General features: G+C 48.4%; 1 protein-coding gene across 4 annotated transcripts in view; it reads right to left on the reverse strand.

The window, feature by feature from the left end:
* HDLBP (high density lipoprotein binding protein) overlaps window positions 1–13,311 on the reverse strand; it is a 74,328-nt gene that overhangs the window by 16,665 nt on the left and 44,352 nt on the right. For all 4 annotated transcript variants that reach the window (XM_059393921.1, XM_059393922.1, XM_059393920.1 and 1 more), the window contains 11 exons: window positions 10,203–10,409; window positions 9,908–10,123; window positions 9,191–9,397; window positions 8,928–9,035; window positions 7,560–7,664; window positions 7,156–7,234; window positions 3,636–3,775; window positions 2,356–2,460; window positions 2,116–2,229; window positions 933–1,019; window positions 672–803 (listed from right to left, as the gene is read on the reverse strand). In XM_059393921.1, coding sequence (XP_059249904.1) covers window positions 672–803; window positions 933–1,019; window positions 2,116–2,229; window positions 2,356–2,460; window positions 3,636–3,775; window positions 7,156–7,234; window positions 7,560–7,664; window positions 8,928–9,035; window positions 9,191–9,397; window positions 9,908–10,123; window positions 10,203–10,409 — 1,500 coding nt within the window. The remainder of the gene's footprint in view (window positions 1–671; window positions 804–932; window positions 1,020–2,115; window positions 2,230–2,355; window positions 2,461–3,635; window positions 3,776–7,155; window positions 7,235–7,559; window positions 7,665–8,927; window positions 9,036–9,190; window positions 9,398–9,907; window positions 10,124–10,202; window positions 10,410–13,311) is intronic.

The raw sequence follows: 13,311 nt of genomic DNA on the forward strand, positions 1-13,311 counted from the left end.
AACCTAGATAAAGTAAAAACCCCTTGAAAGAAAAGCTACCAATCTTAAGCAACAAGTAAGATCTGGGCATGCAGGGACCTATCACCCAGCAACAAAATCAAACCGACGGGACGACACGGATACATCTCATCCCAGCTGTTCCAAGTGAGCACAGCTTGAGCTGTGGGAGCAAACACCATGATCTCCTTTGTACCAGCGTGCAGCAAACCCCACAATGCCCGTGACTGAAAGCCAACGAAGGGCTGGACAGGTGGGGGTGGGGGCTGGGGGGGCTGGCCGGACAGAGGGAGGTGCTGGAGAGGGACACGGGGACATCACCGGGGTGCTGGATAGGCTCATATGCTGACTGTGGAGAGTCCATGCATGTATAACATAGGTCAAAATTTATCAAACTGCATACTTCAAACATGCAGCTTCTTAATGTTAATTTTCCAAAAATTGAAAAAAAAAAAACAAAAAAAAAAAGATTGTTATGCCTTCAGGACAGGATGATCTCCAAGCATTCAAATCCAGTGCTACTGCTCAAGTCTCATACTGCTCAAGTCTCATGATAAGCACAGCCCCAGGTGAGTGGCAGGAGCCTGGCCATGGGCCTGCACTGCGTGGGGAGAGCTGATGACACGAGACCATGGGGACCCTGGCGCATGCCCTGACACACAACACCCCATTACCAGGTCTTTCTGGATGGACAGGATGCGGCTCCGGGCGGCCTCACAGTTGGCTCGCTTGCCTGTGATGACAATGGTCTCTGAATTGCTATTCTCTGCTGGAAGGTCGATCTTAGTGTTGCTTTCTTCCCGAATCTACAAGGAGACGGGACCATGAGAAGGGACCTCCCAGTTGAGACACCCGGACCCCAGGGCCAGAAAGTTTAAGCCAGAATGGCACAGGGCTTTGGGCGCCAAGATTCAGGAGACAAGCTGGCTGATCACCTTTTTAATGTTTGCACCTCCTTTCCCAATGATGTTCTTGTGAAATTGTTTGAAGATCGGAACAGAAATTGAATAGCTATTTTCCACCTTAAAAACAAAAGGGGTTGCACCATTAGCCATCATGCTCGACAGTGACGTATCTCTTCATCTGTGAGGGAGTATTAAATGACAGGATTTGCTATTAGAAAACACACAACTTAGATCCTGCCTGTCTCCCACTAGGACCTCTGACCTTTAGCTGGGGGACGAGCTAACCTGGCAAGCCACAGCTGACTGATGCAATGCCCCCTTTATAAAAAGAAGCTCTCCACAGAACCCGCCACGTGGTCAGTGCAAGTTCCATAACCCAGAAGCAATGTGTCGGGCACCCTCAACAGACATTCTGGGTAGAGAAGGGAATCCTGGACACCAGGTTGAGAGAAGCAAGTCCAGAGCACACAGACCCTGCTACTCCTAGCCTGCACCACGCCGTGGCAGTGTGAACGAGTTCTGTGCTGGAAACACCCCCATCAGCAACCTGAGGCAGTGGTGAGCTCAGTGCAAGCCCCATGAGAAACACAGAAGCAGGAGCCCATCTGCAGCCTTCCCATCAATAACCCCCTTCCGTACTTTAAACTGCTGGTTTCCATTCCAGCTTAAACAAATAGTAAATCAGTAAATGGCTTCTCGTACTGCCTATGCAATCTCTTTCCTCACTGGATGGGACAGTTTATCCAGCTTTGTTCTTCTCCTTCTATTTTTTAAAAGATTTTATTTGAGAGAGAAAGAAAGAGAGAGAGAGAGAAAATAAGCAGGTGGTGGGTCAGAGGGAGAAGCAGACTACCGGCTCAGCAGGGAGCCCAATTCGAGAATTGATCCCGGGACTCCAGGATCATGACCTGAGCTGAAGGCAGTCGCTTAACCAGCTGGGCCACCCAGGCGCTCCAAGTTTATCCAGATTTCTGGAGGTCCCTCAAGGAAACAAGGAGCCTGGCACCCGCCTTGAACCTCATGTAACACTGAAGTTCCTAACAGTTGTCGGCCAGTCTAAACACCTACAGTTAAGATGGACGGTGCCCCCCCGCCCCCGTCGAGGGCAGACCAAGTTAATGCCCCCTGAAGCAGGAGTTCTGATGGGACACACCCCCGGGTCTCTCTGCCACCAGCAGCGCCATCACAACAAAGGATAGGAAACATCCCCTACCAGATCTGCCACCATCTTCTGCAGGTATTTTGTGCATTTTTCCACCTCATTCTTCGGCCCTCGGAGTTGAACAATATCACTTTTTTGTGCTGGGTCTGGAAAGTTGATGATAACCTGGAACAAATCATCACAAATTCAAGTTCAGTTATTGGTAAAGACTAGATTCTAAAACACTGACTCTCTTTAAGGGCCAATCAATCACTCCTGGAGGGCTGAAGAATGCCACTGGGAAACCTTTACCTCCGGGAATTTGTCACGAATTTCACGGATCCGTTCACCCTTCTGCCCGATGATTGTGCGATGGAATCTCTGCTCAATGATCAGATCCTTGGTGCGCTCATTTTCCTAAAAACATAATGCAAGGAGATGACACTAGAGCAGGAGGCTCCTGGGAGCCCGGGGAGCACAGCACCCGCCTGTGGCATCCCTGGGAGTCATCAGCCACTAGAGGACACCTGCTCTCTCCAACAATAGGGTTGCGCGTTGTTCTCTGCAAGGAGGTGTGATTCAGCAGGTGGCCTTCATCACCACAGCGGCTCACTTAGAGCCTCTGTGTTGACAAGAACAAGAGACCATGAGGTGTCACACTCTGCAGGATGGGCAGGGATCCTTCCTGAACACAGCGTGGTTCAGAGCGCTGCTCTGTGCAGATCATTATTAAGAAAGAATAATGAACTTGCATAGTTCTCATCATCCCCCAGGTCTCACTAAAATGTCACAATACAAAAGCAGCAGCAGAGCCAGAATAAAGGAAAACACACTACCAGTCAACAGTCTGAAAGAACTCAGGGGAGATTCTGGATCAGACTGGCATCAGGCTGACAGAGAAACAAGGGTTCAGGAGTCCAACACAGGCACAAGACACCCCAGACCAAGGGGCCCTGGCCAGACGAAGGCCGCACATGCTGACTTGCAGCTGAGGACAGGGGAAAGTCTACTGTTAGAAGTGGGCCTCAGGGGGCTCCAGACTTGGGCACCAGTGCAAGTGGAGGTAGGGGACTCACTCCCTGCCCCAGTGAGCCACATGCACTGCCCTGCCTGAGGCTTTACTGACGTTCTGCACGTGTCTGTGCTAAGCTACAATCACTCACCCAGTAGGTAACTCTGGATTCTGAAAGGCACCCCAGTGACCCCTACATGCAGCCAGACTGGAGAATCACTGCTACATGGTTATCTGCATCTGATTCTCACATTCCAGAAAAACACACCAGTGCTGGCAGCTTAGCCCCAGGAACAGAACTCATACCCCCCTCTCCTCCAACCCTCAGAGTTGCAGACAACCACACAGCAGGAATTTTCAACCTTAGCTGCATGTGGGAGTCACTTGGGTGCTTTTCAGAATTGGTCCCTCAAGCATCAGAGACTTGGGTTTGGCCAAGGCGGAAACCCCTGCCGCAGAGCCACTCCCAAGCGGGTGATTCCCCTTCTGCAGCACTGCAGGTGAGAACAATGCTAGTCCACAGAGGCCCTGACACAGGTCCGTGGGCTCCTCCAGGGCAGGACCCAACTGCAGGTCTTACCATCCGAGAGGCGAGCTCCAGCAGCTCCCGCTTGGCCTGCTGTACACCCTGTGGGTCCCCCTCGATGCGAATCAGGTTGCTCTTCTCACTGTCAGGAGGGATGCGCACGGACACCTTATACTGGTCTTTGATTCTGTTTACTTAAGAATACAAAAGGAAACACATTTTGGACTCAGAATCAACTAAGTTCTGTCAGTGACTACAACCTGGCAGAATAGGGCCAAACTACCTCATCAGCCATCCTGCAAAGAGGGAGATGAAGCCACCATACCAAGAACTCTCCATTCTCTCAGACGAGCTGTGGTCTGCACCTGCACCAACCGAGTCGGCATCACCCTGACAGCGTCATGTGACTGATGGCTGGGACCACTCAGGCCATGAGGGTTCGCTGCTCTGGGCTATGGCTGGGGCTTTAGAATACTTTAAAGACCAAAGCTGCTTTCTTTTTTTGTTTACTACTAAAATATGTTGTTGACACATTTGATTATGTGGTATCAGAAAAGTTACATTCACTGATAACTACTATTTTCACCAGGAGCGTCGTGAAACATTAGAAAGCTTTTTAAAATTTAAACTCAATTAATTAACACATTTTATGTTATTAATTTCAGAAGTAGAGTTCAGTGATTCATCGGTCTTATGCAACAGCCAGTGCTCATTCCATCACGGGTCCTCCTACATGCGTCACGCAGTTACCCCATTCGCCCACCCTCCTCCCCAGTGACAACCCTTTATTTGTTTCCTACGATTAGGGGTCTGTTATGGTGATTTTATTTTTCCCTCCATCCTCTACGATCCTGTTTTGTTTCTTAAGTTCCACATATGAGTAAGATCATACAATTGTCTTTCTTCAACTGTCTTATTTCACTTAGAATAATACCCTCTAGTTTCATTCACATTGTTGCAAATGGCAAATTTCACTTTTTTGATGGCTGAGTAATATTCCATTGTGTGCATGTGTATGCATGTGTGTATATACACACACAACTTTTTCTTTATTCATCTGTTGATGGACATCTGGGCTCTTTTCATAGTTTGGCTGTTGCGGACACTGCTGCTCTAGACACTGGGATGCAGGTGCCCCTTCAGAGGACTATGTTTGTATCCTTTGGATAAAAACCCAAGTAGTTCAATTGCTGGGTTGTAGAGTAGCTCTGTAATAGTTCTTGAGGAACCTCCATCCTGTTTTCCACAGCAGCTGCACCAGTTTGCATTCCCACCAACAGTGTAACTGGGTTCCTCTTTCTCTGAATCCTCCCCAGCATCTGTTGTTCTGACTGGTATGAGGTCACTGTGGTTTTGATTTTTATTTCTCTGATGCCACATAATGTTGAGCATCTTTTCATGTGTCTGCTGGCTATTTGTATGTTGTCTTTTTTAAGATTTTATTTCTTTGAGGGAGAGAGAGTGCGAGCCCGAATGGCGGCCAAGGCGGAGGGAGAGGGAGAAGCAGACTCTTCATTGAGCAGGGAGCCCGATGTGGCGCTGGGTCCCAGGATCTGGAGATGATGACCTGAGCCGAAGGCAGAGGCTTAACTGACTGAGCCACCCAGGAACCCCAGCCATCTTGTATGTCTTCTTTGGAGAAATGTGTTCGTGCTCTGCCCATGTCCTGACTGGTTTATTTTGGTGCTGAGTTTGATTAAGTTCTTTATAGATTTTTGGATACCTTATCTGATATGGCATTTATAAATATCTTCCCCCATTCTGTTGGTCATCTTTTGGTTTTGTCAACTATTTTCTATTTGGACAGAAGCTTTTCCCCCCCTTTTTTTTTCCTTTCCTGGGCAGAAGCTTTTTGTCTTAACGAGTCCCAAAAGTTCATTTTTGCCTTTGGAGATGTGTCTAGTAAGAAGTCACCTTGGTCAATGTTAAAGAGGTCGCTGCCTTGTTCTCCTCAGGGATTTTAATGGGTGCCTGCCTCACATTTAGGTCTTTCATCATTTTGAGTCTATTTTTGTGTGTGGTGTAAGGAAATGGTCCAGTTTCATTCTTCTGCATGTGGCTGTCCAATTATCCCAAAACCATTTGTTGAAGAGACTGTCTCTTTTCCATTGGACATTCTTTCCTGCTTTGTCGAAGATTAGTTGGCCATATAGCCAACAGTCCTTGTCTGGGCTCTCTATTCTGTTCCACTGATAAAGATCCCAGGTGTTTCTAATGTGGAATCAAGTTTGGGAACTGAACCACTGTTCTTAAGTCACAAAATTACTCTCAAAAAAACAAAACTAGAAACCACTAAAAATTGGAAGGCTTTACATAACTAAAAACAAGAGTACCCCAATGACCACCTTAGGGCTCCATGGAGGCCAAACATTGCTGCCTAGGGAAAGTACCCCATCAGCTCAGATCCAAATTGAGTGCTTCCCTGTCTCTGCAAAAACACATGGAGTTCTGTCATCTACTTTGGACAAAGGCCAGTGTCTATGGTTAGAGACCCATGCTCCCACACCCTGGGGAGGCCTTATCACAGGAAACAAGACCAGCACTTTGCCCAAGTTCCATAGGGACCACCGAGGAGCATCATGAGCATATGCAGAGACAACCAGAGCCAAGGACTCAGAAGCCAGATTGGAGACTTCAGACCATGAAAAGTAAAGAGTGGGGGTACGGGATGAAAGCAAAAACAGACCAGACATAACGTGAACCATGCTGGTGGTCTCACACTCCTAGAGAGCAGACAACAGAAATGAATGTCAGAACTGCACTTCCTTATGTTCTTTAAAAAAAAAGATACTATACTGTTAATCAAAACAAAAACAAACAAAACCAATTTACAGTGTGTGCATGGCTTGAGCAATATGTGCAAGGAAACACCACAGGGAGCTTCCATGGACTCTGTGTCCGTGGACTGTCACTACCATTGTGAAAAGTCCCCGGGCACACAGGACTGACATCAAATAGAGCAGAGCTGACAAGCTCACACTAATTACGAACACAAACTGGATGACATCAGGCAAAAACCGAAGGGGACACACTTGCAGGGCATCCTGTCTGCACAGGTGAGTTCCCTGCAACCGCAGGAAGGACCCAGGCTGTGTGCTGCCCTCTCACCATCGGCTGCTGGTGAGGCGCAGAACCAGGAGCACACTGTGATGTCGGGGGTGGCCTCACAGGCAAGCTGCGCCCAGGTGTGGGATTTCAGAAAACAGTCTCCATCTGGGCAGAGTGTTCACTCAGCCCACTTCCTGCAAACTGCATGCACACCCCTAGTCTGAGCAAGCTCACCGGGGCTACAGCCTTAGTACGTGTACCAAAAGGCACGCCCATGAGCCCCGACCTTTCCTACTCCTGGGGTGGCCCCACCAGGGCCCTGTGCCCCACTGAGTCCATGGGGACTGCGAAGCCCAGATGTCACCCCATTGGGCTTAGGTGCGCCTTCACCGTGGCCTCTGACTAGGCTGGTTGAGGTCCCAGGTCTGCAGACCAACTACAGCCAGAGGAGAAGACTAGGACACCCGGTCAGAAAGCACGACTTTCTTCCACCACGGTTGCCCTCCGTGCCATCAGCCCCACTCACTGTTGGCCCCGCTCTTCCCGATGAGGTGTCTGTGGAACTTGTGGTCAACGTTGATCTCCACGTAGTCCATCCGGTTAATCTGCAGGAAAACAGAATGAGTCCAGAGACAAGCTCTCGAGGCCATGGCATATGCCATGGTCAGACACATCACCAGAGCCCAAGTCTACGAGCTGACAGCTCTTGCCTTTGTCACCTTTGGTCATTATTCCAAGACTGTCCTTCTGGCCCCCTTGAAAGACCTATCTGTGACCTTCCTGGACTTTGCCAGCTTCTATTTCAGAGCCTAGTGCTCACCCCAGATGTCCCCAGGCCCACCCACTGCATGATGTGTGACAGGCAAACGATGATATACTGGCTATGCCCCGGGTTCAGCAGCACCCAGAACATGCAAAGGGGCACCTTACCAAGTCTTTGACCATGGCTTCAATCTGTTCCTGGGCCACGTTTACATCCTCTGTGGGGCCTTCCAAGGTGATCTTGTCCTCACCCTCTGTGAACTCGATGTGCACCTACCACAGCAGAATCAGGAAAGAGATGGTCAGGATGGCACAGTGGCAGTACCCTCTCAGAACCTGTGGAGCTTTGCTGAGGCAGCGGCCAATCCCAATTGCTTTATGTAAACACATGTCCACAAACTCCCCTGGAATACTGAAGGGGGATGCTGGCGGATGCCTATTACTCTGGTCTAAATATCATGGCCTAATCCTCTTCCTGTCACCAGATATGGGAACTGTGATATCCTCCACGATGTACCTAACAGCAAAACCACAGACTGAAAGCACATCAGTACCAACTGCCCCCATCATTCCCGGCAACACTTTTACTGTTATGGGCCCATTCTTCTTTTATTTAATTTTTAAGAGCGAGAGAGACCATGTGTGTTCCTGCATGTGCACAAGTGAGGGGGTGGGGCAGAGGATGAGGAAGAGAAAGTCTCAAACAGCTTAGCACAGAGTCCAACGAGGGGCTTGATCCCACCACCCTGAGATCACGACCTGAGCTGAAATTAATAGCTGGACGTTCAACTGACTGAGCCACCCAGGCACCCCCAGGGCCACTCTTCTCTGCTCAAGTAAGAAATGAGATAAACAATAGGGATGGAATTTTAACTCATGTACAGCTACCCAGGGATGGTCCACAGGCAAGGCAGCTCTGTCCTCATTTACAACATACCAGGCAAGAAGGCAACAGGGTACAAGGGCAGTAGGAGAGAGCAGCCCCACGAAGCCACTGCATCTGTGTGAACCAGGGCTCAGAGGTTAGGAAAGCAAAAGGACTAAGAAGTCAGTTGGAAACTAGTGTGAACAGGAGAACAGCAGAGGGGATATGTTCTCTGGCAAGCCATCCTGTGCACGTTCACTGGGAGCTGCGGTGATCTCTGGAAAAGTGGGAAGACATCAAGGACAAAGATGGAAAGCATGAAGAGGCCGTCACTCCAAGCCTCACACGAGCTGCGCACACGTGTGCTCTTCCAAGAGCACAGATGGAACTGTGCGCAAGTTACTGTGCTGTGACAGAAAAGGGAGATGTCTGCTAAGGTAGTCATGAAACCAAACAAGATACACAATCTCTGGGTAAAAAAAACCAAAAGAATGACAGAGTATTTTTAAAAATTTATTTTGCTCCTCCTCAGTTAACTGTGGAAACTGTCACACACACAATGTGCCACCATCTCCAGGGCCATCCCCAGAATAAACAGCAAGAAAACAAATGTCAGAAGGGAAAGGACAAAAGCAAGAACTCAGAGTAACAAATTCCCAATGCCTCCTCACCTTGGGCATCTGCTGAGTGATTTTGGCCAGATTCTGCCCTTTTTTGCCGATGATGAACCGGTGCAGCCAGGAAGGAGCAGAGACAGACGACACAGTAAAACTGTTGGCCTAGGAAACCAGGAAGCAGAGTGATGGGCTGTGCAGTCTGGGCTCCATGCTCGTGCTCCCTGCCCGACACAGTCCCTGCTCCCGGGGCCCGGAAACGCGAGTCGAGAAGCCGGCCCCACAAGAAGCAGCTAGGATCCACTCCTGAAGGCAGTTACCTTGGCATAGACTTCAGTCAGTGCCTGCCCTAGCTTTTCAGGCTCGCCTCGAAGTATCACAGTCTCCGAGATGCTGTCTGACGGTGGGATCTCCACAGAAACTCCCGTTCTTTCCAGGATCTCCTGTAAGGAATTGCCCTTTGGCCCGATGACATACTTGTGCTGGGATTTCTTCACCTCCACGGCGATGGTTGTGGTCTTCTTTTTCTAAGGAAGAGCACCATAAGGGCATCAGAGGGAAGGGCCAGGGAGGAACAGGTTGGGACAGAACGCTGTCACCAAAAAGGGAGGGAGCAAGCGCAGAGCCCTAGACTATACTCTGTGAGCCCCAGCAAGGGAAGACAGGGAAAAGCCCACTCCCCAGAAACTCCACTGAGCAAGGAGGACTCAGTTTTCTCCCCATGACAATCACCTGAGAATTTAAGTCCCACCCAGACTGACCCCAAGTCCCATCCACACCTCCGAGAAAAAGGTTGGGACTTCACAGCCCACCAGGGTGAGGCTAACCACTAGCTCAGAGACACGGCCAGCTCCGTGCTGCAGGCTTGCCGCAGCCTGGCCATCCAGCTCAGAGCTCCAGCCTCTCTTCCCTGCCCAGCAGCACCCTGTCCTAACTGACTGGAAACCGAACTCGTCTAGACACAAGAGGCTAGGGGTAGAGCTGGGCCTAAGCTACACCTCCGTGGGACCACCCTACATGCTCTTCCCAACCGCTACCTTCTCCTCGTAGATCTTCTTGATGCGAGCCACAGCCTGAGCCAACTGCTCCTTCTCTCCCGTGAAGACGATTTCTGTCCGGTTGACACTGGGTGGGGGGATGTTGATGCGTGTCCCTGTCTCCTGCATGATCTCGCCAACAAGTCGGTTATATGGCCCGGCGATGAAGGGGTGGAACGCCTTCTCCACTTCCAGCCTCTCAACAGCACGTTTGTCCTGGGAAGGACAGAACCATGAGGGTGTGGCTCTGGGGCTAAGGCCAGTGCACACACCCCAACCTCTCAGCTGGCCCCACCTGCTCAGCAGAGATGAGTAGGACTTCATGGCGAGCTTTCTCGATGCCTTCTTTGGTACCAGTGATCCTGATTTGATTGCTGGCGTCGTCTGGGCGTGGGATCTGGATTTTGGTTGCAGTTTTGAGCTCCAAGTCTTGCAGTTTCTCTCCATTTTTGCCAATAACAAAGCGGTGGTGTTCTTTGGGAATGGCTACAGTCGCTGAGGCCTACAACAGGAAGAGAACCAAAGAACGCTGATGTCTGTAGGTTACGAAAAAGCCTATTTCTCCACAATATTTTCTACAGCTGAAATGCCATTCCTGCCTAGCCAGCCCCCAACCCGTCCCTCAGAACAGTCTCGAGTTAACATCATGTTCTTGGGAAAGCTTAACCTGACTCCAAGGCTAGGAAAAGTTCAAGTGTGATACATTCCCATGGTCCCATGTCACACCTTCAGTTGTCTTAATTATTTAGGGGTAATTATTTCAACATCTTCTTGGCCCACTAAGCCATTATAAGAACAGGAATATTCAGGAATGCTAATCTGTCTTATTTTCCACTTTGATGATTGCTAACACCATCCTAGGACAAGGCAGGAAAGTAGGTACATATTGACTAACCATACTGATTTGTTACTGGAGGCCCAGGCTATTTTTTCCCCCAACCATAAGCCCTATAACCCATAATAAACTATTTTTTTCTATCTCTTTTACCACGAGTTTAAAATAGATAACCTGTCTGAGGAAATAAAATAGAAATAATCCAAAGCGTTCATCCAGTGAATCCAAATGCTACAAATCAAGCAACTTTCTGAGGTGACAGAGAGCAAGGAGGACAGGGGCTCCTAGTCTTCCTGACTCTGTGCAGTCAGTAGCTGCCAAGAAGACTTAAGAAAGGAAGTGTCAAAACCCCCAGCACCGGTGAAGCAGACTCACAGGCCAGTCAGGGGGATAAGCTTATAGCAGACCACTTTACACTCAAAACAAAAATGTTAAATTGTTTCACAGAGTTCCTCACTTCCCAACTAGCGCAGAAAGACCAGCAACTCATATATTCTGTTCGAGTAACGTTTACTCCCAAAGTGGTTCGATATTAGGTAATCAGTGTTACACATAAGAAGAATCCAGTGACTGCCTCCACAGAATTTAAATCTAGTCATGATTAAAAATGTGTAAAGAAAATAAAAACATTAGTTTTTTAATGCGACATACACACCCAGCTCAGCCTGTACTCAGAGCTGTGCTTGAGGGGAGAGCCTGCTGAGGGTGGACCCACATGGAACATGGCCCCATGGAAGGACACCCAAGGAAGCAAAGGAGGCACAAAGATGGGACAAGAAAGAACACAGGCCAGCACCTCTGGGAATGCACAACTTTTTAAAACTCCTGAGGTGTGTAACAGGGAGAAGAGAACTATAACCCAGTATCAACAACTTTAACTTAAACTAACAGTAACTACTTGGAAGATATAATGGGAAAGAATGGCCATCCCAACAGGGAAAAAGAGACAAAGACAAAGTAGCTAGATACAACCCTACAAAAGAGGTGGGACATGTGCATGAGAAATCACAAAACACTCAAGAGATCTAATGCAGTTCTGATCAAAAAGTAGATTATGGGGGCGCCTGGGTGGCTCAGTGGTTTAAAGCCTCTGCCTTCAGCTTGGGTCATGATCCCAGGATCCTGGGATTGAGCCCCATGTCGGGCTCTCCGCTCAGCAGGGAGCTGCTTCCTCCTCTCTCTCTCTCTGCCTGCCTCTGCCTACTTGTGATCTCTGTCAAATAAATAAATAAAATCTTAAAAAAAAAAAAAAAAGTAGATTATGAAGTCTGTATGGTGGAACAACAAAGAATGGGACAGGAAAAACCTGCAAAAGGACAGTACAGGAGGAATGGTGACAACTGTACTAAATATAAGACTACTTCCCTTAGAACAGAACACTAGTGCACAGAGAAGCAGACCAACACTTTAGAACCGAAAACCCACACAAAGAACAGAGCACACTTCGTAAAAAGAGCCAATCAAATCACAGGGTGGGGAAAACTTAAAACTGGTGTTGGCAACCTAACAGAATCTGGAGAAGGATTAAAGTGGGTCTGCACCTTGCACTGTTCCAGAGAAATCCCAAACTCATCAGGAACTGAAACGAAGAGCCCCCCTTCCAGGCACCAGAGAAAAGATGAGATTTCTTACAACCTGGAAGTGAAAAAAAATTTTCCTAATAAGGACTCAAAAGAACAAAAAGAGTAATGGAATTTGACTGCAATAGAATAAAAAGTCATACAGCAAACACACCAAGATCAAAAAACAAATAGCGAAGTGGGAAATGTCGTCTGTAAGGTACAGTTTTTAAGGACCCAACTACACCAAGCAAGGTGGAGGCCTCTACCTCTGATGGAAAAGGTAGAGGCCTCCACCACTGTCCGAAGACAGTGCACAAAACAAAACCGAGTCCTTAAATATTAAAAAGACACTCAATCTTGTTTATTTGAAAAATCCAAAATAAAAGTATACTCAGCTACCTTCCAGAATGACAAAAGCCCAAGCTTTTGATGGGTGTGGCAAGGTGGTGGGGGAGGCCCTGGAGAGTACAGACAATGGGCAGCACCTGAGGGACAGGCCCACAACTACTACACAATTACTTATGTGTGCTGCTGTCTGACCCAGCCATCTCACTGCTAGGAAATGGATCTTGAGACACAACGGATGGAATAGGAAATCCCACACACGCAAGGTTTTTATTGAGACATGATGTGTAAAAGATTAAGTCGGGAAGGCACCCAAATACCCATCAACAGGAAGGCTTGAATAAATCCCACCACATCTGGTGAGCATCTCGCAGTTGTACAAAGGAAGGAGCGGAGCCACTATTTGCTGATACGTAGACACCTCCAGAAAATAATGCAGGAAAAGACAAGGTGCAGAACAGGGCTTACTATGGCAAGTCATCTTCTGCTTCTACTCTCCAACCGGAATAAGAGAAGGGTCCATCAAAGATGATGAATGGCCAGCTGGCAGTGGAGGGAAGGACAGGGTGCAGAGGCTGTCTCTGACTGAACCTTATTACACCGCTCTTTGTACCAACCTAACTATATCTCAAGATGACAGCATGCATTCCTTCTAGTGATTT

The sequence above is a fragment of the Mustela nigripes genome, chromosome 3, assembly GCF_022355385.1.
Source record: "Mustela nigripes isolate SB6536 chromosome 3, MUSNIG.SB6536, whole genome shotgun sequence".
Taxonomy (NCBI): Eukaryota; Metazoa; Chordata; class Mammalia; order Carnivora; family Mustelidae; genus Mustela; species Mustela nigripes.